At 35.9% G+C, this 26,950-nt stretch overlaps 1 protein-coding gene across 1 annotated transcript in view; it reads right to left on the minus strand.

Moving 5' to 3' along the window:
- LOC122813483 (cytochrome P450 4B1-like) overlaps nucleotides 1–26,950 on the minus strand; it is a 517,660-nt gene that overhangs the window by 23,192 nt on the left and 467,518 nt on the right. Inside the window, exon 11 of the mRNA XM_044085822.1 lies at nucleotides 19,496–19,578. Within this exon, the coding sequence (XP_043941757.1) occupies nucleotides 19,496–19,578 (83 nt within the window). The remainder of the gene's footprint in view (nucleotides 1–19,495; nucleotides 19,579–26,950) is intronic.

Raw genomic sequence — 26,950 nt, forward strand, 5'->3', positions numbered from 1 at the left:
GGAAGAAGTCACAGAGATATATTGGGTTTCTTACACAAAAAGCTAATGCTCAACTTAACAGGCAACTCCAGAAACTGATCAAATCAACTAAAGCCAGATAAGAGGTAAAAATAGTCACCCAGGCAGAGGATAACCTCAAAGCCGTCTTTAACTATGTTAGAAACCTTAGAAACAATGCCCAGTATTGTGCAGAGCTAATAGTATGTGATATCACATACTCAGATCCAGAGGACATTACCAATCTACTAGCAGATAAATTTAGTAGTAACATCACCCCCTCTCCCCTCCTACATTCACAGATATCCCCTCCATCAAATCTCCCATGAAGAAATCCTCAAGGCACTACCTAAGGCCAAGAACCCTGCTTCCATATGGCCAGATAATATACTTGACTGTTTACTGACCAGGCTAGAACCTGTCAACCCACATAGAGAGGCTATTCAATGTCAGCCTCCAAACAGACTTTGTGCCAGAGATTTGGAAGACAGCAACTATCATCCCCTTGCACAAGTGTGGGGTGTCAATGGACCCAGGAAATTATAGACACATAAGTCTAAACAGCCTCATAGGAAAAGGATTAATATGGATTGAACAAACAAGGACATTGATGATCTACAAACTCTTGCACAAGCCAGTTTGGATTTGTCAAGGTTAGAGCCTGACTACTTAACTTGGCTAATTTCTTTGTGAAGGTTACTGAAGCAATGGATGAGGTAAAATCAGTACACACTGCCTATCTACACTGTACAAAGGTTTTTGACATCATCCCCCACTCAAGTATTATAAGTAAACTATACATGATAAATGTTAATCCCTACATAATCCATTGGATAGCAGTTTAGGGTAGGCTGCTTTACCTCTTCCAAAAGACCTGCCACTAGCATTGTATCCCAGGGGTCAGCCCTTGGGCCACTTCTCTTTAGGATTTACTTTTCAGATGTCAAAGCTAATGTTAAGGGTTTATGACTGACAAAGATTGTAGATGACTGCAAACTTGGTATCATCACTAACTCTCCAAAGGACATAAAGAACCTCCAAGATGACCTTTCCCAATCCAATAGCTGGTGTCAAAACCACACACAAAAACTAAATGCTCAGAAATGTATAATATCCTTCAACAACAAGTAGTTCCTTATAACTAACACATTGATAACACATCCCTGAGAAGTGATCCAGCAGTTATGGATCTGGGAATCTATGTAGACAATAAACTGTCCTTTGATCAGCATATTTGATAACACTGTATCTACTATTGTAGGAAATCATGTTTTACTGTACATCTTATTACTAAGGTTATGGTGTCCATGTCCAAGAATGTGATCATTCCACAATATTCTGAACTCATCAAGCCAATCACTGAGTATAATGCCCCCTTCAATATATACAGGTTCAAACATCTGACACAACCTGAATGCCCACAGTGCTTCCATATTAAGAAAATTAAGGACCTATATCATAAAAACTATGTGGCCATCTGAAAACCTTGTCTCTCTTCTCGCTGCCATACAGGCTACTGAGAGGCGATCTCTGCCTCACTTACACAGCTTCAGCAGACTCTATCCTGTAAGACCTAGTGCACATTGACAAGTCCAATGGGAGCATAAGCACCTGCTCAAGACATCTGAATTTATTTTGCAACATAAATAAAACATGCTTGAGGGACAGATATGTATCAAAGAAAATACCCTGTACAGAATCTACTTCCTCTGCATAAAACAAAGTATTTCTCTTACACTATTCAGATGATCTGGACAAATGGATGGGTGATTGCAAATTCCCATCTGGCCTAGCACCCTAGGCACTCATGGATAGGGAGTAACATTGTAAATGTTCTACTCATTTCTGGGTTACTCATACTTAATATACAAGGGCTAAAACATTCATGGGAATTTATGGGTAGGCTTCTAAATATCTTCATGAACCAACAGCCTAGTAAGTACCTACAAATCTGTGAAAATTCCTGCCATAAGTCTTTAGATCTGGACTCTGGGATTGTTAAATAATCCTCTAAGAAATACTTGTGCTTTACTGGTACTCACTATCACAGCTGGGAAGACAGAGTGTAGGTTAATGCAAAACAAGTAACATCTTCACACTGCATTACATTTGCTTTACCGGGAAAGGCACACAGCTAACCGGTTCAGTCTGCTATTTAAGTGTAGTTTGCACTCTACTCTCATCTCTCCTTTCTACAGCTGTTCTATGCCCACATGAGCACCACAATAGAGTCCTTCTCTAATACCCAGTCTAGTTGTCCCATGCAAGAGTCCCAACTCTCTCCAAGAAGTTCATAGATATAGTGAAAAGGTAATTCCTATAATCTACTGTCTATGTCATCTCCACTTCTTCTTATCTTTCTTTTTCAAAATTACCTAGAGATCTTGCACTCATATCCTGCAAACCCTAAATCCTTTATCTATTGAGAAAAATACCAGCTCCTCTAATCTACTATAATGTCCTTGTCCCTCCAATGTCCTTACTCTGGACTCAACCAGATGTCTTCTCCTAATATGGCTTCCAGAACTAAACATAGTATTTAATGTATGGCCTGAAAAGGGATTGGTAGAATGAAGATATTACTTTTTTGCCCTTGGAGTCTACTCCACTAAAGATACACCACAACATTTTGTTTGGTGCTGCTGTTGCTATGTCACTCTGCTCCTGAATCCAGGTATGATCAGCTCTCCAGAACTTTTCCTACTGTACTGCCATCAGTTCCACTCCCTCTATCAAATACTTCCCACCAGTCCTAAGTGCAGTGCTCTGTAGTTGCCTACAATATTTGTCTGTAATGAAGCTTGAATGCTATCTTTTCAATTTATTGGGTCAACCATTTCACATACTTTTTAAGACTCTTCCTATATCCTTCACTGCTACCCCTATTTTTCTGTCATCAGCATATAAATTGCTCCTAGTTCTCCTTCCCCCAGACATATTTAACACAAACACACTAAAGAGTAGCGGACAATTCCTGCAGTACATCAGTGGTCACTTCCTTATTAAAGACACTGCCACTCTCACAATGCTCTATGTGCTACTTTCCTATGGTCCAGCCATATAAATTGGAGTAGAATGAGTGGAATTTTAGGACCTTCACACAAAAACAAAACAGGGAAATTAATGTTTATATAGTTTATATATATATATATATATATATATATATATATATATATATATATATATATATGTGTGTGTGAATGTGAAAGAAAGTTGCTCAAGGAACTTATTGCCAATAAAAAAATTTGAGTCATGAAACCTGACAAAGGTGGAGAGATGGTGATTATGTCTAAGAGGGATTATCCTGATAGGATATTTAAACATGTTTTTGATGAGGATTTTTATGAACAAACGTCCCTAAACATTATTAACATTTCTTTTAATAAAATTAGAATGTTTTTGAAGGACATGTTTAATCAGGGAGAAATTTCTTTTGAGCTATATGAGTATTTACAAGTAAAAATTCCCCTTGTACCTACTTTGTTTGGCATCCCAAAAATACATAAGTGTTTAACTGACCCCTCCAATGCAACCAATAGTAAGTAGTAGTACCTCTATCACACATCCTATGGCTGTATTTATAGACCAGAAGGTCAAATCCCTTGTCCAGGCAGAAACCCATATTATTAGGGATTCCTGGGATTTTCTACACAAACTTAGAAATATATGTTATAGTCAAGAACTAGCTTTTGTTACAATTGATGTGGTCAATCTGTTTAACGTAATCCCTCAAGCAGAAGGGTTGGAAATGTTTCATGAATTTTTAATGGAATCAAAGGCCTTCAGCAACAATGAAATAAATGTATTGCACACACTATTAGAGATGGTCTTAAAAAATAACTTTGTATTTATTGATGGACAGTTTTTCCATCAGAATAAGGGTGTAGCAACGGGGGCGAGTTACATCCCCATCTTGCAAACTTAGTACTCCTGCAATGGGAAAAACATTTTTCATTTAATAAAAGTGAAATACCAGGCTGGCATTTTTATGCCAGGTATTTGGATGATATTTTTATAGCATGTGATTTAAGTGAGATGGAAACTAGAAATTTCCTAGATTTTTTGCATTCAACTACTTCCTTTTTAAAATGTATATACACCTACAGCAAGAAAGAAATCAGCTATTTAGATGTATTGGTTTTGAAAGATGAGACTAAGAAGGCTATACAAGGTAATATCTACAGGAAAAGTACCTACTCCAACAGCCTTTTACATTACAACAGTTGCCACCCAGCTCATTAGAAAAGAGGTATTACAAAGGGGCAATTTATAAGGCTGGCTCATATGATAACAGATGACAAAGCTTTTGACCAGAAATGTGCTAAGTTAACTAATATCCAAAACTCAAAAAGCAGGACTGGCTAAAAGATGATTTTACTTCAAAGGCACGAATAAAGACAAAATAAGTAAACGTTGCAATGAAAACAACAAATCCAATCGGAAAGTCAATTCAGTAAGCGCTTTCGTTTGGCATTTGCCAAACTTTTTCAAACGTGTAAAAACATCACTTCCTGTTCCATAAATACTACATAATGATGACATAATGAATCTAATTAAAACTGGTTATAAGTTAGCTTAAAGCAGCAACGGAAAAATATAAGGAATATCCATTGTACTGAAATTATTGCTTTAAAAACACAATCGCACATAACAACTCAAGCAATGTTCAAATATACACACAATTCAGCTAATAAAACATATAATAATAATAATGAAATTAAAATCTAAGATTATATATTATAATTAAATTAAAACAATGGGTGTAACCATTAATTTGAAGCACAGGAAACAAATCCTACTATAAATTTCCTCTTTAGGCTGCAAATCTTTACATTTTTAATTAATATTTGCAATGTAATGTATATATATGTACCAATAAAACACTTTTTTAAAACATATTTATATCTAACATTATGTGCAGTATGTTACCTACTAAAATATGATATAAAATCTAATTCAGAAATAAATAATGTCCGTTCAAACAATCAATTAACATAAATTAATATTCTAAATAAAATTATCAAATAAATTATAGGCAACAGTTACAACTTCATAACATTATTATATAAATGTATCCACTTAAAACTTTGAATATAAATATATATATATATATATAAATATATATAAAAACTAAAGTGTTATATATAACCCATCATAATAAAATATATAAAAATGTATTGTGACCTATATAAATATTATATATCAAATAAATAATATAACTATATATAATCCATTATCTTTCTAACAATTTTAATTTTAAAATACTGGCTATCGAACTATTACTATTCATACCAGGCCAATTCTGTGCATCAAGCCTTATTTGCCATTCTAATTCGAGCTTCTCTAAGCGTGGTTGCCAAGGTCCACCCCTTTCATTCATTTTTAAAGTGTCTAAAACGGCAAATTTGAATGAATGAGTAGTGTGTGTGTTAATATGTTTTGCCAGAGCATTTAATTCATTTTTATCGTGTATTGCTCTAATGTGTTCACCAATACGCTCCTTAAACTTTCTCTCTGTTTTTCCTCTCCATTGTCCCTTGTTGTAATTGTTCCTCCCCCTGGAAAAGGCTCCTCGGCCACAGGCCTGATTTTGAGGCCCCCAATTCTTTCTCTGATTCTGATTTTGGAAGGTCTGTTGACGTTGCATTAACCTTTCTGACCTTCTTAGAGGTGGAAAGGATTCTGTTCCTAAAAAATCAGCATCATCTTCCAAATCACAGTCTTCACAATTTAATTCGGTATTGGTGCCTTTTTCGTCATCTCGGACAAACAATTTGTTGCCCCATTGCTGAGAGGTAGGGGGTGGGGGGTAAGCTATACCTTGTGTATAAGCCGCCAAATCACTGTCTAGCTTTTTAAGTTTTCTGTCCTTAATTATTTTCATTTTTTCATCTATAGATTTAAAAATACGTTTATAATCAAAATCATTAGTGGTAAAAGTTGGATCCTTTTTTACCACTGCATCAATATCGTTTGCTTGTTTCATTAAATGTTCAATAGATTTTTTATTATCACAAACAACAACATACAGTTCTGACAGTGCTGCTATTTGCAACATTGTTAAGAAGAATTGGCAACTTATAGTGACTGATCCCTTCTTACATGATTATTTTGATAGTAGTCCATCCATAGTATATAAAAGGGGTATTAATTTAAAACAAAGCCTGGAGAACAAATATATCAATAATAAACATGGGAGAACATTTAAGTGTGGTAGATGTAAATATTGCCCTTATGTATTTGAAACAAACGAAGTAAAAATTAATGGTAAAAATATTCGATTGAAAGATAAAGCCAGTTGCACTAGTGAAAAATGAGTTTATTGTGCTTTATGTTGCAACTGTATTATGTTTTATGTAGGAAAAACAGAGAGAAAGTTTAAGGAGCGTATTGGTGAACACATTAGAGCAATACGCGATAAAAATGAATTAAATGCTCTGGCAAAACATATTAACACACACACTACTCATTCATTCAAATTTGTCATTTTAGACACTTTAAAAATGAATGAAAGGGGTGAACCTTGGCAACCACGCTTAGAGAAGCTCGAATTAGAATGGCAAATAAGGCTTAATGCACAGAATTGGCCTGGTATGAATAGTAATAGTTCGATAGCCAGTATTTTAAAATTAAAATCGTTAGAAAGATAATGGATTATATATAGTTATATTATTTATTTGATATATAATATTTATATAGGTCACAATACATTTTTATATATTTTATTATGATGGGTTATATATAACAATTTAGTTTATATATATATATATATATATATATATATATATATATATATATATATATATATTTATATTCAAAGTTTTAAGTGGACACATTTATATAATAATGTTATAAAGTTGTAACTGTTGCCTATAATTTATTTGATAATTTTATTTAGAATATTAATTTATGTTAATTGATTGTTTGAACGGACATTATTTATTTCTGAATTAGATTTTATATCATATTTTAGTAGGTAACATACTGCACATAATGTTAGATATAAATATGTTTTAAAAAAGTGTTATATTGGTGCATATATATACATTACATCGCAAATATTAATTAAAATGTAAAGATTTGCAGCCTAAAGAGGAAATTTATAGTAGGATCTGTTTCCTTTGCTTCAAATTAATGGTTACACCCATTGTTTTAATTTAATTATAATATATAATCTTAGATTTTAATTTTATTATTATTATTATATGTTTTATTAGCTGAATTGTGTGTATATTTGAACATTGCTTGAGTTGTTATGTGCGATTGTGTTTTTAAAGCAATAATTTCAGTACAATGGATATTCCTTATATTTTTCCATTGCAGCTTTAAGCTAACTTATAACCAGTTTTAATTAGATTCATTATGTCATCATTATGTAGTATTTATGGAACAGGAAGTGATGTTTTTACAAGTTTGAAAAAGTTTGGCAAATGCCAAACGAAAGCGCTTACTGAATTGACTTTCCGATTGGATTTGTTGTTTTTATTGCAACGTTTACTTATTTTGTGTTTATTCGTACCTTTGAAGTAAAATCGTCTTTTAGCCAGTCCTGCTTTTTGAGTTTTGGTTGTTTGTTTCGTGGTGACTCTTATTGTCTAAGTTAACTAATATGTTTTTGGCCAGGAATTACCCTGAGGCCATTATTGACAAAATTCAGGGGGAGATAGCAGCTAAAAGACACAAGGGGACAATTAAGCCCATTATGTATGAAACAGAGTTAACTAAGTTAAAAAAACTGAAAGTAATAGTGATACTCTTTTTTGTTCCTTTATTTCTACCTATACCCAAGATTATCCTGCAGTTAAACTGATTATTACCAACAACTGGTCTTTTTTCAAGGCTTTGAAGGGATGAAAGAAACCTTAGGGGAACGACCAAGGTTTGTCACTAGATGGGCTAGATGCTTAAAAAGTATGTTGGAAGGGAAAGATAAAAACATTGACTTGTTTAGTCAAAAAAAGGGTGGTACATTTTAATGTGGAAGTTGTAGTCAGTGTTCCTGCTTGCTTGAAACCGATGAGGTTAAGGTTAACAACATTACTATAAAAAGCAATTTTCACTTTAATTGTAAGACAGTAGGCATCACCTATTTAGCTTTATGTCAAAAATGCCCAAGGTTTTATGTGGGTAAAATTGTCCGTCAATTTAGGGAGAGAATATATGAACATTTAAATGACATAAAAATCAGAAAAATATGTAATTCCCATTATTGTCATTTGATGAATTTTCCTGACCATGGATTTTTATTTTTTGGTTTAGATACAGTTTACAAGCAGTACTGAGGGGGGGACCTTGGGACGACCTAATTGAATACAAAGAGTTGCTTTGGCAACTAAGGTTGAACGCCACAGTTTCCCTGGTCTAAATGAGTCCATTTTAATAGCTAGTGTGTTAAGGTTAAGGTCCTATTACATTTAATGGTATTGTGTATAACATCACTTATTTTTATACACATAAAGTATATAAATATATTTAGTATTATTATATTTATTTATTATTTGAATATATGTGTAAGTAAGTTACATTTTTATTATTGGTAGCTAGGTACAGATCTGTACATTTATAATGACTGAACTTTTTTAATCCAAGGTCTTTTTAAAAGATAATTAGGTCAGGTGATCAGTTGGTTTACTATTTAAGCTGAACTTTGTAGTGGTTTTATGGATTCTGATGAAGTTGTGTTACAGACTTATGAAAGCGCTTAATCCTGTTGGTTAATAAAAGGGATTTTTGTGGGACTTCTCTTTCTCCTTTTTGTACAGAGGGTTTGTCTTTTTTCTGACAAAACTGTGGCAGAAGGACAAAGTCCTAAAAGTGGAATACAGCAGAGTGTTTGAGGAGAATGACTACTCTTTGTACACCAGGCAGAAGAGGAATAAATTTATTCCATTATTCAGGGAGTGTCGAGAAGCAGGTGTGATTCAAACTGATGTACCCATTTATCTTCAAAATATTTTTCCCTGGAGAAACAAAATAATTTTTTATGAAATACATGCTAAGGAAGAAATACAAAAGTTTGTCCAACAAAAAGTGAGATGTGAAACAGGAGATTCTGTTTCTTGTTCTTCTGGTAATAAAGAATACAGAGAGACTCTGCAGTGAAAGATTTTCCAGTGTTTCAATAGAAAACGATGAGAGCAGAAAAAAGCCCAAGAGCTGACTAGAAGAACGGAGAGTATGTTGGAAATCATGAAGTGCCAGGGTTTGGGAGATGGAGATGAACAGGAATAGAACAAGAGAATCTAGAAATAGTGGACTTTCTTGAACTTGTAGGGGACTATAAAGCATATATCCTACTTCATGTCATGAATGTTTGGAGAATAAAATCAGTAACTTGAAAATGGACAAATTGAAATTACAAAACAAAAATTATATTTGTGAAGCATGACAGAACAAGAACTCTGTTAAACTGGTAGGGGACTCTAAAGCAAATGCCCTACTTCGTGTCATTAATGTTTGGAAAAATACTCAGGAGAGGGGAAGAGGAGGGAGAAAGATAACTGTAAGTAAAACAATTCTTTTTCTTAATAGTAGTATTTCGATAAGGCATGACTTTCTTTGCATGTTATAAAGTAAAAATTTTCAGTTTTAAGTATGATGGGGATACTAAAGTTAACAGGGGCTCCTGTTTTTGCTTTTTTTCTCTTTCTCCCGTCTCTCTTTTTCCTTGTTCAATTTTACAAAATGTAGGCACTGCAATGTAAAAAATGGTAAAAAGAGCACGACAAAAGAAAAAAATCAGTGTGGTTTTTCTCATTCTTGCATATGGGAATGACTGCATTAAGGCCATTAGCTTAATCTAGTAACAAGTTTTAATAGAAAGCAAATACTTGAAAAAGAATATTGAATATTATAAGATTTTTTTTTCTACTAAACAAAGGTAGGCTTGGCAGTTTTATGTCTGGTTTTCATGTCTCTAGCAGACGACCTGATAAAGAGAAATGGCTTGGCGAAAATGTTTTCTGAAAGCATTCAAGTGTTTTCCCTATGCTGGAGGGAGAGGTTCATAACCCAGAGATTGCCCATGCTCTGGAATAGACTTCCCATACATGTCAAGCAGAGCACCTCACTAGCCCTCTTCAAGAGAAATATTGATTAGTGGATGGGAAATAGAAAGTTCACCCTGGGGATCACTCCAATGGCTCTCCTTGATAGAGGCAGTGGGAACTAATGACAGGTGGCACAATGCCAGGGACTTCTATGGGCTAGGCTTGTAAAAGCCCCAGGGCCATTAGCCTAGTACACACCTATGAACATATAAATGTATGACAGACCCAGAAAGCACTTAATAGAATCATAGCCTGTGCCATGTGTCTTGGCATGGATAACTTTTTTTTATTAGGTTAACTCAAATCTGTGTGTGTGGGTGTCAGTTTGGAACATTTGTTCCAATCAGGAGGGTAAAACTTCAGTATTTGAAGATGTACATAGTTTTGTGTGTTATTATTAAGTTAATAGATTTTAGGGGTAGTGGGGGTAAGTTTGCATTTTTGTTTGAGGGTTTTCAATAAAACAGAAAAGACATAGGCTCAAATGGAGATGACAAGAAATAGTTTTATAAAAGATGAACCTGCCAAACAGTACATGCATGTAACACAAAAGCTGGAACTAGACATTTAACAAAAAATCTGTTATACATAAAAGGTGGGAATAATAATTTTTCAAGAAAATTATGCTTTTGATAATGTCTTTAAATGTTACTGATCTCACAGAGAAAGAACAGTGAATTATATTAAACAATGTAGAGTGCAAATAGTTTTGCTATAGGAGACACACTTGAACATCTGAATTTGATAATGAAAGGTTTTTAGGATGGCTATTCAGTTGGGGCAAAGGAAGAATGCAGTACTTATAGTAATTGCAAGAGGAGCTCCAATAGTGATAGAACAGGATAAAAAAAGAATAATGGTAGATTTGTAGTATTAAGGGCCTACTGGCAAGGGAAGAGGATTATACTGACATCTTTGTATTCCACCAACAACTGCTGTAATGGTGCATAAGAAAATTTTGGGAGAAATAATCAGCTTTCAGCAAGGAATATTACTTATAGGTGGAGAATGGAATTTGACTTGCAACAATGAAGATGTGTCTGGGGTGCTCAGAAGGTAAAATATAACAAACAAGTGAAGATTTTTGAAGAAATTTATGAAAATATTTGTCATGGCAGATATGAATTCAGTACTAGGAGTTTGGAGTAAATTTACATATTATTCCCCAAAATACAAAAACTGGGCTGGGCTAGACAGAATTTACATTTCATAGACCATGTGCATTTAACTGAAGATATTGATACACATTCAATAACTATTTCAGATCATGTGCCAATTATAACTAAAAGAAAAAAACACAAGTAATGAAATGAAAATGAGACATTGTCTGATGCTTTCCCACATATCTGTTGAAAAGAGAGGAATTTGAGGAATGGGTAGTGGAAATTATTCAGGAGCTATTAGAGAATAAATAAATGTATTTTGAAAATATAGCTAGGGAGTGGGATAAAATTAAAGTGGAGTTTAAAAATAGTGTGGAAATAAAAGAAAGACAGACATGCTGAAGAAGTAACAAGAATTATTTAGAGAGACAGAGAAATCTTAAAATAGGGGGAATCTCATGGAACAAGAGGAGGAGCAACTGCAGAATGCTTAACAGAAAATAAGGGGTTATCTCACTAACATGCATGAGTTTAGAAAGACTGTTGTGAAGCAACTAATTTTGATAATAACTCTAGAGCACAGAAACATTTAACACAATAACTCAGGCAACAAAAAGTAGAAAAGGCTGTCACCAAGCTTAGGGAGCCTATAACAAGGAAAAGGACAAGGGCTCCTATAGAAGTATTAGAAAACTTTTGGAAATTCTATGAAAGTCTGTATAAAGCAGAGAAATATGGAAATCAAGAAAATGTACAAATGGAAATGTTTATGAAAGAATTAAATATGCCAAGGTTAGTGGTAGAGGAGGCTCAATTAATAACAGTTAGAATAGGAGGAGATGAGATAAAAATGGTTATGTATAACCAATCTACAGAAAGTCCCCAGGAAAACATGGTATTCCTTTGGATGTTTGGAAGCTAGGAAGGAAAACACTATTAAAGGTCTGGAAGGTTTTGTTTAACAGTATTTTAAGAGCAGAAGTACCAACATCCTGGAAGAAAGCAGTGGTAGCTGTAATACCTAAAGAAGGTAAAGATCTATCAGATCCAGCTTCATACAGGCCTGATTTAATACTAAAGCATGATTATAAAGTGTTTATGTCTATAATGGCTAAACAAATGGCAAAAGTGATGCCAAAATTGACAGCTAGGGATCAGTGTGTTTTTGTGAAGGGCAGGCACACATTTGACATCATTAACAGAACACTGACGATCCAGAAGGAAGCAGAATGTATGAAAATACCACTGTTGCTGGTGGGTCTTGATGCAGAGAAAGCATTTCACAGAGTACTTTATGAGCACAGCAATGGAAGCATTTGTATTCCCTGATAAAATTATAAGGCTAATTAGGAGGATATATGAAGGAATGGAGATTGAATGTAAAAATTAAAGTGGGTGGAGTCCTCTCTGACAATTTCTGCTTGAGCAGAGGAACCAGGCAAGGGGTGTCCTCTATCCCCTTTGTTATCTTTATTATATTTAGAAAAATTGGCAAAGAAAATAAGGGACTCGGAAATTCAAGGATAGACTTGGTATGGTAGTCAAGAAAAGATGGCTCTATTTGCAGATGACAAAGGGACATTACAGTGATACAAAACATTCTGAGACAGTTTAGAATCTTTTTGAGATACAAAATTAATGAAATTAAAACAAAAGCAATAGCGGTAAATTACATACCCACACACAAATTGGTTCAGCAATATCCATATTTATGGGGACATGATAAAATGAAGTATTTAGGAGTATGTATTAACAATGATTCTTGTGTGGCAGCTAAGCATATGTGGGAAGAAACTAAAGAAAAGATAATCCAACAACTGAGAAAACGGAAGCTCTGTTATATGGATATTGATAGATACAAGCAGTTAAAATATTTTTAGCCCCTTTAGTCTTATACACAGCTCAGGCATATTTTTATCAACCAGAGGAGAAGCTGTGGATAGAAATTTATAAACAGCTGAAATATTTAATCTGGGAGGGGAAAATGGCAAGAGTCAATTGGGATAAGCTTATTCATCCAACAGAACAAGGTAGACAAGGATTGCCCAATTTGATTGGGTATTTCAGAGCAACACAGTAAAGACTCCTATACATAAACAGAAAATTATAATTCAAAGTGGAAAGAGGTGATGATGAAACAGAGGGAAACTCAAGAAACAAGGAGAGACTGGGAGTTTGGATGCAGATCTTTAAGGAGAATAACAGCAGAAAGTATTCTAAGAACCAAGACAACATGGGAATGTAGAAAGGAGATTCTGCTGATAGGGATGACTGCAATTAGAGATACAGACAATAAGCAAGAGGGGGATGGAATTTATTGGAGAAAACTGGCAAAGGAAACAAAGTATTGGAGGCAAATAACTAGACAGGGAAAGGTAATAGAATGGAAAGATGCCAAGAACTTATTTGAACTGCAGGTTAGAGATTGACTTCCCTCTCAAGGATTGATATCAGAGTACAGGCAAAAAGAAAGAAATAGAGGGATCCTAAATGAAAGGGTCTATATTAGAACACCGAACATTCAAAATGTCGAGTGTTCTAATATCGAACCCTACCAATCGAAAATACCAAACATCGAATGTTCAGAACAGCAAATTTTTTCCTAGGGAAAAAAAATGCTGTTCCAAAACACATACACACAACACAAGCACACCAAACAAACAGCAATCCACACACATACACCTAAAATCTTACACCTAACCCAACACTAAACTATACACACACCACTAACTATCCACTTACCTTAACCCAAACCCTAACCCTAAGGTCCGTCACTATTGCACACTCACCTCACCCACACCCTAACCCTAACTCACCCTAACCCTTATGTCCACACAATCGCACACATACCTAACCTGCACCCTAACTCACCTAACCCACCCCTAACCCTCATGTCCACACAATCGCAAACATATCTAACCCATACTCAATCGCACACTTACCTGAACTTGACCCGTAACTTTCCAACAGAGCGCTGAAAATACCAAAGCAACAGAAACAGACAACCAAATTCTTTCCCTAGGAAAGAATTTGGTTTTCTGCTTCTTTGATATTTTCAGAGTTCGCTGAAAATGGGTCGATATATTTTAAATGTTCAGTGTTCTAATATAGACCGAAATGAAAGACCATCACTGGTAGAGTGTTTAGTAGAATCTAGAAGAGAAGTTGCTGTTAACAAAGGAATTAGTAGAGCATATAGAATATTGCATGACAACTATAAGAATCACACAAGAGGTTAGAAAGTATTGAGAAGAGACACTGGATAAGCAATTCACAAAGAAACAATGGGGCACATATGTACATCTCCCAAATACGCAACAAAGTCTAGAAGACTTAGGATCTTTGCTTGGAAGTGTTTACATAGGTATTTTTTATACCCCAAGTAGACTCCAAAGAATTTTTCCTCAGGTAGACAGTAAATGTTGGAGGGTGTGATTGGGAAGAAAGAGGTAACTGGGAACATATTTTCTGGGGGTGTAATGAGCTGGCAGACTTTAAAGATTCCTTGCAGACTGCTCTGTTGGAGATACTGGGACAGCAAATTGATGTAACTAAGGAATTTTTTTTTTGCGCTATGATACAGAATCAGAATTGCCTAGACATACTAAGGACTTGTCAAGTCTAATTATGGTGGCTGCCAAAAAAGCAATCACTAGGAAATGGAAATCAAAGTCTAAACCATCTTTACTAGAAGTAGCAAAGATAGTAACAAATTGGTATCTTTAGAAAAGAGTAAGAGCAAATTACATAGGAAAAATGTGAGTTGTGGGATCAATACATGCAGAGGAGGAACAAAGTTTAAAAGAAGGCATTATCTGAATGAGCTATGTAATGTTTGATAATGACGGGATATATTATAAATGATGTATAATGTTTGCAGCTACAGTTGTGTCAGCATGGCTTGTAATGTATAGTGTTTACAACTGAAATTGTCTTGGTATGGTTTATTTTCATTTATGTAAATGTAAGACTGTCTACGTCTTACAAGATAATTTAATGAAGATGTTTCTTGTTTTAAAAAAAGGAAAAGCTGCACAATGGCTCTTAATGAAAAGAATAACACTCAATATAATTTTTTAGACCACAAGATTAAAAAAGGATGAAAATGTCGCTCAAAATACATAGTAATTTTTGCTTGAAGTTACACACACATTTTAAACTGTACTATCTCTACAATGTTGTCAGGTTTTTGTACAAACTTTCGACATAAGACATGTGGATATGTAGCCTTATACATAATGTTTAATAAGATACCGCCTCTAAATGCAGGAAGACATGCTACAGCATCCTGAATGTGGTGACATTTAAAAAAAAATGTGTTTTATATCTTTTAAAATAATAGAAATATTTAAAAAAATATTATCATAACAGCATACTAAAATGAGTCTGATAATTCATGAGTACATAAGCTAGAATACTTATACACTTGTTAAGAGTATATAAGCCAGAAAACCTATACACTTGTTATGAAATTAATTACAAAAAAAAAAATCATTAAAAATTATATGCTTTATTCACGATGATAAAGAACAAAGTACTGTTAACCAAGTCCCAATAAAGAGCACCAAGTCAGTACTGGTTCTACTCGACAAATCCTGTATCAAGTTTTAATATTCATTTGATCTAAAATGACATTTTTTAGGACTTGTGCTCATGGCAATCAGAAACACCTTTCATCTTCTTGAGAGTATCCGCAAAATTAAACACGATAAAGAAGCTAACAAAGATGATTAATTTTTTTTCCAAACTAAATTCATAACGAGTAACCTCAGCTTCCTGAGTTTCAATACAAAGACAAATTCAAAAGTGGAAGGGGATTAACTCGCTTTCCTAAATACATTTCTTGAGACAGTCCCTCCTTCTCAGTGAGAGATGAAAGAAGAGATAATGAATAGGTGCATGCTTGGCTGCCAGACTATGCACTGGTGGGGCAGCACAGGCAAGTTCCACATTAACAGTAAGCCATGCATCTGTGTATCGGACCCCATAGGAAATACTACTCATCATTTTCAACTGTATGCAATATGTATCTATGTAGTCTCCACCTTAATAGATTCTCATAACAGGTCATAGGTTGATGTTCACTAACTCAGTGGCTTGTCTTTTAAAAACCTACTGGCCTTCAAGAATCTTGACTATTATAAACTTATTTCAATATCTCTTGATTTTTCAGCTCACACAAGAAGCCTATGGCAAGCCTATGAGAATCCTTAAATGCTGGAGTTCCTCACCTCTGTCCAATGAGCATGAAACCAGTGTTCAAATAGTGGCCAAAAGGGAAAACACCTGTTAACTGCAATCAAACTTCACAAGGAATCATGTCTTAACACGACTATAACATTCACCCAGGATGATCATCAACCTGGGATTTACTCCCTTGAGGAAGAGTCACGGAGAAGCTGAGATTTACCTCCTTGAGGAAGGGCCACAGAGAAACCTACCTTCAACATCTCTCCTGAGTGAATCAGACAGCTTTAACAATGCAGCATCAAACTCTTTATAGTAAATTACCAGTGAGAAGCCAGGAGCCACTTTGGGAACCAGTGGATATAGAATACCAATCAAGCCTTTAGGCCTTATAACTGGATTCCTGATTCTTTATTTTCTGCCTATCCATCACATGCAGTTTATCTTTGGAACAGTGACCCTTTCCAACCCCAAACATTCCATCAAGCTATGATGCCTCTGCACTGGCCCAGTAATCAAGGAGCCTCAATCCTCACCACTAGCACCAGTGAAGAACATGCACATTGGGAGGATGACAAGTACACACACAGTAAAGTACAATTTCCCTTAAGAGGACACATAGATCACAGTCAGTCTGGGGCTGTTTTTTCCCTCCCTCTCCAGATCCCCAGTAAGACTCCCCACTGACACAGTTATAGGGTTAAGATCTCAGCCGAGTGGTCAAGCCAAAACCTCCAGCACCCTCTCTGTCCAACCAGTACTTCGTGACCCTGCCCAAGTAGCTGACACACACACACACACACACACACACACACACACACACACACGCGCGCGCGCACATGCACACACACATGCACACATGCGCACACACACGGGTACACACACACACTTTTTGAGACTTGATTTATATACAAACACACAGACACTCCTAGGGAAGGCTGGCACAGGTTCACTAGCTATACCCCCTTCTGCCCAGACTATAAGGTTGTACCAGCTGCCACCAACCACCCTTACTTATCAGCTACTATAAGGTCCTTACAAATGGTGACCAATTCTACTGTGTAATGTTACTGTTATCCAAATTTTAAGTGTGACCAAAACAAACGCTATTTAAGAGTGGCCTATACAGTGTCACCAAATACATATGCAAGTACGCTAAGAGCTTAAATATCTCTAAACAAACCAGCCACAAGTAAAAGGTTTAAATATATTTAATAAATAATAAAAGCACAAGACTATACTCAGTAACTCAACACAGTGACAAAAGAGCAGAATCACAGGAAATATTTTAAAATGACATTGCAGGACAGTCTCAAATAAATACAGAAAACACCTAAACTAATCTTTACTGTATTCCTTTCTATATCTAAGAGAAACTATGCCCTAAATTACTTACTTAAAGAGCTAGACCTAAGTACTGATGAGAGGATGTTGTCAGAGCCAAAGACAAATACAAAATGCACAGACACACTCTCTGAGATAGTTCTTAAATTACTATCAAACATTTCTGCTGGGTTATTTCAGATTACATCATTTTTTTGTCACCTCTTTGTCAAAATACTTATCTCTTAGAAGCTTGCCTGGAACTGGAAGTCGTAAAACAGTTACACACTTTTACCTTTGAAACTTGTAATTATTTCTGTTTCCAGACAACAGGAAAACCTACACCTATAGACATTGTGTCTGCTCTGAGGTGAAACAGAAATAACATAATCATAAACAATTTCCACTTATTTTCTTGACGTTTTGCAAGTTAACGCTGTATGTTCCAGCCTTTACCATCAAAACATACATTTCCATAGGCATATAGTGTATACACATTTCTGGTCTTTTCCAGCAGGGTACAATGTGGTTACATTCTTGAAGGGCAGTACAGAACATACAATTCAACACCCACTTCTGCACCAGTAGCTTAACATACACATAACATAAAGTTTTCTTACATTTGTAAGACAAGCATACAAATTATATTACTATTCACAAATGACATACAATTATTGACAAAATTCCAGCTAGCTGGGCTGGCAGCCTTCACACAAGCTATTGTCTTTCCTGCATGGGTCCATCACCAAATTCTGTTTTAATAAGGTGGAGGACAGTGAAGAATATCTCAAGCTTTAGTTAGCAGTAGCAACAGTGAGTCATTCGTTCATCTACTCTCCAATTAACCATGTATTCTAGATAAGGGTCACAAGACAGCCAGAGGCTACCCAGTGCACACTGGGCTCATGGTTGACGAATTATCCTGAATGGGATACTAACCCTCCACCGGATGTAGAAACATGCTCACTTTTACAAAACACTCAAACCTAGGGGCAATTTAGAGAAATAAAAATTCAGCTGTAGCAGGTCTTTGAGATAGGAAAAAAGCTAGAGTAGCTAATAAAAATACCTGTAGACAAAGGGAGGACAGGTAGACACTGCAAAAATATGCACTACACCTGACAAATGAAAGATGTTGTTAGGTAGCGGTGATGCTGTTAAATCAATGGTCGAGATGGTAGCTCTAGATGTTATTTAAAGGTTCAAGAAATTAACCTATTCTAAGTATAAGAAGATCATGTGCAATTTATAAGATTTTGTGTTTCTCTGTGTGAATTTACTGTGTCACTGAAACAGAGCTTCTCTCGGTCACTCTAATTGACCAACTGGAATTGGCCGATTAGCCCAGAGCGATATTGAAACTTTCTAAATTCTAAGGCTCTTACTGTACTTGATTTTCAGTTTACATTCATAGATGGCATACAATGAAATCTGTTTCCCTGAACTTGGACACACTCATTTTCTAAACAGTTTTCAACCCTGGATCATCCTTTTAAAAAGGAACACTGACTTAACATGTATCAGTAGGTCAACAAAAATGAAAAATTCTTAGTATGCATTAGATGTTGTTCTATGAATCTCACTAAAATGAATGCACATCACATTTGGCAAAAATCCTAGAAAAAAGTAGCATAATTCCATGAATGTGAAATGCCGATTTCAGTGATATGTTTAAAAATTACAATTCAATATTCTACAAGATGTTTTGAGGCACTACCATTTATTTTCACTGCATAAATGTATGTTTTCTATGTCAAGATTGAAAACAATGCAAATTAATTATGTACCGAATGTTAAAACAATGGGAATTATGTACTGAATGCTAAGTTAGGTTACCTTCCTCCTGCAGCAAATGGTATAAAGGCATATGAATGTCTGTTGGCAGACCTCTCTGGTGAAAATCTTAAAGGATCAAACACCTAGAGGGCAAAGACATACAGTTATCAATCAACAAATCATTACTGTTGACTACAAACATGCAAGGTATTTGCAATTTATAAACACTTGTAGATTTTTATTTTTATTTATTTATTTACTGTAAACAGTAAAACTCAATATCCAATTCTTTATATTACACAACAGAATATAGCAAAGCAATGCACAACATCCTGTTTTTTAAATAACATAATAGAATACAACAAAAGAATGCACACATTTTAAAATATCAAAGGCCAGCAAGCATTTGACTTGATGCAATACAATTTTGGAAGTACAAGTCAGTACGCACAACACTGCAATGTTGATGCCTGAAGCACAAATCCCATTTGTAATTTGAGTTATACAATGAAATGAAAATGTGTTTAAAGTTAAGACTATTCTAGTTTGGTTTAACCAGATTTTGAGTAGCAATGGAAATGTGCTGACAACATCTTCATCAAATGATACATTACAGAGAGATAATTTGGTCAAGACTGACATATCAAATGACACTTTGATAAAACTGTTTATATATTTGTCTGGCAGTTGTCACAGAGGGCAAAAGTTCTGAGCTGTTGAAGAGATGCTTCATATGCCTGTGATAAAAAGTTTGATTCCTTTGCCCGTCGTTTGCCTCCTGTGTGACTCTGAGTAAGTCACTCAACCAGACAGCACTCCTAGGTCGCCTCTAAAAAGGAACCATTCTATCCAGTGGGCTTACCTGGTCAACAAACAGATTAACAGGGGGCAGGGATGCACAGCTCTCTACACCTGCATGCAGGTGGGTGCTGAGCTTCCTGTTACCCATTTTACCTCTATGGACACAACCTCACATAAAAAGAAATACATAAAACCCTTGCAATGATAAATATGGGTAAATATTTAATCAATCAGTCTCAGCTGGTGATAAAATAACAATTGCCTTCCCCTTAAAATGTACATAATTAAGGCAATTGTAAAATAGAAACATAATTAGGGCAGGGGATAAATGAAGCATTAGCTATTTCATCATACAACAGAGCAGACAATCTCTATTGTTAAATTACAGTTATAGTTGAGAACAGGACTGATAGCAAAACAATAATGGCATGACATAAGACAATTCTGGATCTAAGACAGCTAGTGTATTAACAGTGGATGCGATCCACGGGCATCTGGAATACTGGCTTTATGTAATATGCAAGAGGCTTGCAGTTCATAAAGCCCTCACTCCTTAGTAATGCAACAGTGCTCTTCACAGCAGCAAGAGTTTTCAGTGGTGCATGTAACTCTGGTAGTCTGTGTGAGTGGCTTATGCAGACTACACCATTGCACACGCCAGTGCATTGCTCTGCATGGATCCTTGCATAATACAGCAATTCATGGATCTCTACACAATGAGAGATCCAAGCAGACCATTGCAGAAACTTTATAAGTGAACTCAGTGTAGCACAGAGGTTGTTCCACAAATAAAAGTGCAGTGTACATACTATGCATCATGGTAAGAACTTGATGACAGCATGTATCCTCGGACATCTCGGTCAAATGTGAACCACTTGAAAAAGCTACTGTTAATAGCAGCCACAATGATCAGAGAGGTTTTCTCTCATGTAGAAGGATTTCAAACTCAAGAGTAGAAAGACTTAAAGGACTCACACCACAGAAAGCTATGGAAGTTGTGGGGATTCACACAAGAGATTACATCTCTTTACCAGTTAAATTTGAACTTTAAAATTCTAGACACTAAAACAGTTTTTAAGTGCAGTATGGGTGCCTGGTATGCCATCACTTTTAATAACTCATAATGAACAACTGTAGGCTCAGTCTGCCAGAAGCCTTAACATTTTTCACTGGAATAGGTTATCAAACATCAAACCATCAGACAGATGGAGTTGCTGTCTCATATCCTGCATTTGTAGCAGTACCACTGTGCTCTAAACCTGTACTGGGAGCACATTATCACCATTTTCATAAAACACAAGTAAGTCTGCCCTAAACATGTACTTACAATACTGACAATACTACTTTCATACACATAAAGGCTAGTTTACAGCATGCTGCCCAAATACATAGCTCAGGCATACCAGCTGGCTCTGGTTTTAGTTGGCATCTTATGTAACTAACCTAGAAATATCCTTCTGCCATACAATATGCTATCTTGCTTGTACTTCATCATTTGTGTACAGCATTCCAGCAATTCAACCTAGAATGCCATTTGTTATCACGCTTTCAGCTGATGGCTCTGCCTGTTGTGGATGGCTTTTGCTGGCTTCAGCATTTTCAGTGCACAATATCCCCCGGACAATAGGTCTTAACAGAACTAGCGTTCTGCCTGTTGGGGATGGCTTTTGCTTGTTTCATCATTTTCAGTGCACAATATCCCCTGGACAATAGGTCTTAACAGAACTAGCGTTCTGCCTGTTGGGGATGGCTTTTGCTTGTTTCAGCATTTTCAGTGCACAATATCCCCTGGACAATGAGTCTTAACAGAACAAGCCAGGTTCCTACATTGTAGTTCAACAGCATCACAATGGATGAAATTTCTGGTGCTATACCATTTGGTAGAGTCATTACAGGATGCACCTATATACATACTCAGCACCCGTGCAAATCCTATCAACATCAGATTCATAGCTGGAGTTTATGATATGGCTGTAATATGATTTACTTTATTATAATTCAGAATTTCTTACAATCTTCGCATGCAAGGATTCACTGCTTATCAGTCTTCTTTACTGACGTCAGCAGCGACTGGTTGTCTACCTGTAACTTTTGTACATATATGAACAACAAACATTTTGCTGTATCTTGGCTCTGGTTACCTGCTTAATTAAGTAGTCCCAGTGACTCAAGAGGTACCACACTCACCTTTGGTGTTGGAAGATCAGAAGACTTATGGGTTCTATTCTCATACTTGGTACTTAATTTCCCAATACTGACACTGCCTGAGTTGGTCGTAAGTAACCTGGATGTAATAGATTCCATGGCACTTATTGAAAAAAGAGTAGGGGAAGTTCCCTGGTAAAGTGGTAAGTATGAATATCACTCGAAACTGCAGGCACAAATCAAACCAGGAAACACATAAAACTGAAGACTCCGTCAATCCACTGGTGCTCATAAACACGTTTACACAATTTAAAATAAACAAATGAGTTTATTTAAATGATACGAAGCGCTTTTCATCCCACTCATGATTATGAGTACAGGATATAATGTAGTGTTTTTATTACCTGTTTTTAATCTGAGGAAGTCCCACAAACTTGGGGGACGAAAAGCACTTCATATCATTTAAATAAACTCCTTTGTTTATTTTAAATTGTGTAAACGTGTCTATGAGCACCAGTGGATTGACGGAGTCTTCAGTTTTATGTGTTTCCAAGTATGAATATAACCTCAGATCTCCCCTGAAAAGATGACACTGGCCTAGTGGAACTAACCCAGTCAGCAAAGTTAATTAAGTAAATAAATAAAATAAATATTTATATAGATACATACAGAATGTGTTTTACTTTTTTTTAGATGTAACCACAATACTAGACACATCCACGTATACAAGGATGGAAGTGACAAAAGCAGTATAATATTGTTCTCTTACGCTGAAGTCTCACAGCTGACATCTCAACCAGTAAGCGTCAGAGTAAAATTAGAACACACAGTGAAGCACTTGGAACTGCAAAAAGAACCAAATGAGAATTACCCACTAGTTGCAGTAACAGAGGCTTTTGGGCATCACTTGTAATAACAGTTTTGATGTCAATACTATTTATCTAACCAGATAAGTATGCTCTTCCATAGACTGTTTTGATCCAGTGAGTGAAATATACAACAGAGGTAATACAGAGTGGGTGTAGGAAGATCACTGCATAACAAACAGTTTATGCAGTTTAATGTTATTTTAAAAGAAGCAAACTGTTCAAAATGGAACTAGAATTATGTGGGAATATGCTTTTCTCGCAGTGTCGGTGAGAACTTTGGGACTGTGGCTTCACAACTTAAAACATTTGAAGGATTGCTCCCACAGCTTGAAAACGGTTATCCGAGGGAATGCATCCACATGGAGAAGGTCCCTAAACTGTGGAAATACCACTCTGGACTTATTAAGGATTCTGAACATTATCATGAGTTAATTGCATTTTTTAATAGACAGGGATATGAGCTAAAACTGTTGATTATGGACAATGAAAAGTTATTGAAAGAGTCTATTTTTAAAATTGACCAGTCTATAAAATCTGATTTGCTTTTTGAAGTGAAAAATAGGTGCATACAGTAATGTATTTCTTACAGTAGAAAATACGATGCTTGAACTAAAGAATAGGAAAATCAAAAAAACTTGTAAAGGATCAGCATGAGTATGAGGAGGGTAGAGCTTACCCTGTGCCTCCCCTGGGTGGACTAGACTGGAATGGGTTTGGTAACAACAATGAAGAGGATGGCGAGGTCAGTAATGGCACGGTTTCCTACTCTCACATGGCTAACCCTTTAGGGCACCCCCTCTGAGGAGGTCAGAGAGACAGAGGAACCAGAGGGAGGGACATCAGGGTGGTCAGGGTCAAGCCTGGAGGGGGAGAGGGGGGGACAGGAATGCTCGCAATAACATTGGTGTACATTTAGTACCTGATGAAGGTGATTATAGTACATTGAATGGTCCTCACAATTGTGCCATTATTATTAACACTAACAGGGATTTCATGATTTTCAATTATAGCATTGTTGTATTTACTGATAAACATGCTGACCTGTTTGAAAAGGGATTTACTTTCTTGCCTGCATGGGACACTAAAATTGAACATGATATATTGAATTTAAAACTTTTTGTAAGAAAACTGAATTTGGGTTTTTTTCTTTTGAGTCCAGTGGTAATGTTAGGAGGTTTGTACCAAATTCTTCTACAAGACCTAGTACTTTCAATCCCCCCATTAGCTATGGTAATTTCCATTTTTGAGAAGCATTGTGAAACCAAGATAAGATTGCTACTTTTTTCCAAAAAAGGTTCAAAAGTTAGTAATTTAACACAGGAGGAGATTGGTTTATTGAGAGAAACGTGTAAGAAAGATGACATTAGAGTTATGAAGCCTGATAAGGGAGGGGGATTGGTGGTAATGGACAAAACTGATTATACTAGTAGTATGTTTACAATGTTATTTTCAAATACATATGAGGAGTCAAGCATAAATGAATTAAATACATAATTCCGTAAGACTGACCTCTTGTTAGATGACCTGGTTTTTAATAATCAGCTATCACCCTGTGACTGTGGTTATCTATGGGTAGAAAATCCAGGAATACCAGTTATTTTTGGTATACCAAAAATTCATAAGGACATCAGTGAACCCCCCTTAGGCCCATTGTGGATGCTATGGCATCAAAAATGGGCATCAGGGGCTGTGAAAGCGCCTCATTGAATTCGGGAGGACTGACAACCTGTTGGGCAATAGCATCGTCGGACGGTTTAGTTCTGTGCGGTCTGTCTCTGTCTTTATGTTTACATTTTTTCGGAAGGTCTGCTGTCGGATGACTTACAGAAGCCATATTGGAATTCGAGGACTGTAAACAGAATTATCTGGCTACAATAAGGGCCCGACGATGAATAGTTCTGGTGTTAAAGCACAGAACCGACAACGAGGGACGTCGTGGTCTGGGCCTAGACAAGTGATACAGTAGGAAGTCCCAGTGTGGTATTTGCTTTCCACAGGTGAGACAATTATTAACTTTTTCTGACATTAGTTAGTGCAAGAAAAAAGGATCCCCAATGGGGTACTTAGCTTTCGAAGACTTCAACTTCAATTCGGAAACAAAACTCTTGTACTGGTCGACTGTGTGAACTTCTTCTGCTTCAGGCGCCACAGCAAGAAAGACTGATGTAATGGCACCGGCTGCACTTCTTTATACCCCTGAAGACCTGACATCAGTCTTCAGGTGACAGCAACCGACACAGAAATAATAAGACTCTGGTATTCAGGCTGGCCGAGGGCTACCCCAGCAGGGATAACCCAAATGGGATGACTGCAACAGTGAAACACGAAGAACATCATTTTTTATAGCTAAATACATTGATTTTTCATACAAAAGATTTAATAGCTAAATAAACACCTTGTCTAAAGGATTCATGGGATTTTTTTGTCCAGGATTTCCCCTGATTTATATTCTGATGATTTAATATTTGAGACTATCAATGTGGAGGACCTGCATTCGGTTATCCCACATGATATAAGCATTGAGTGGTTTTATTGTGCCCCCATTTTTACTAATGTAGTGTTATCTTACTGGGAAATGAACTATGTGCTCAATTCCAGGTTCAAGGACTCCTGGTCATTTTACTGGAGGTTCTTGAACAATATGGTCATTTTTTGGACAGACACCATGGAGAGACTAGAAGATTTTTTCCATTTCCTCCATCAGACTACGGTATTTTTAAAATTCACCATCACTAAGTCCATAGATAGTATTAAATATTTGGATATTACTATTAGTAAGAATAGGGGTAAGGCTAGATTTAAATCTAATATTTTTAGAAAACCAACTTACTCTAACTCCCTTTTATACCTTTCCAGTTGCCATCCTAACCATCAAAAGAAGGCCTTGGTAAAAGGACAACTGGCAAGGTTAGCAAGGATGGTTTCTGAGGATTGTGATTTTTTTTTTCACAAAGTAATATATTAAGAAATATGTTATGGATGAGAGGGTACCCTGACTTATTCTTGGAAGGTATTTTCCAAGAAGTTGTGGCTAAGAGACATGATGGCCATTTTATGCCCCTATTAGGTAAAATTGGGAGCATTGAGGAAGGTACTTTACAAAGGGATGAAAACAACTACAAGGGTGCTTTAATTCTGACGTTTAATAAAGATTTTTACAACATCAAACAAATCATTAAAAAATGTTGGTGTATGTTCCAAGTTAATAAAGAATGGGAAAAGATAGTGGGTGAGGTACCCAAAATAGTGTATAAGCATGATGCATGTATCAAAAATATGGTGAAGAGTACAAAATTAAGGGGGTCAAAAGGAAAGATGTCCAAATGTGGTTACTACAATCAGTGTAGGTTTATAATGAAGGCAGGTGTGGTGAAATTGGAGAATTATGGTTATATTTTCTTGAAAAAAAATTTAATTGTGGTACAAGGGGGGGTGATATATGTAGCCCTGTGCCAGAATTGCCATGGTTTTTACACAGGTAAAACCAAGGGATGCCTTAGAAGAAGAATTTATCAACATATGTACAGTATTAGGAAACATGATACCAAGAATGCATTGTTTAAACATATTGAAAAGAATAAAAAACACACATTCAGGTTTGTTGTCATCGATCAGGTACAGCAGGATATGAGAGGTGGTTCATTTAACGACATGTCAGAATTTAGAGAATTGCTTTGGCAACTCAAGGTGAATGCCATGG

Source organism: Protopterus annectens, chromosome 10.part0 (genome assembly GCF_019279795.1).
Source record: "Protopterus annectens isolate FY-2018-M chromosome 10.part0, PAN1.0, whole genome shotgun sequence".
NCBI classification, from domain to species: domain Eukaryota; kingdom Metazoa; phylum Chordata; order Ceratodontiformes; family Protopteridae; genus Protopterus; species Protopterus annectens.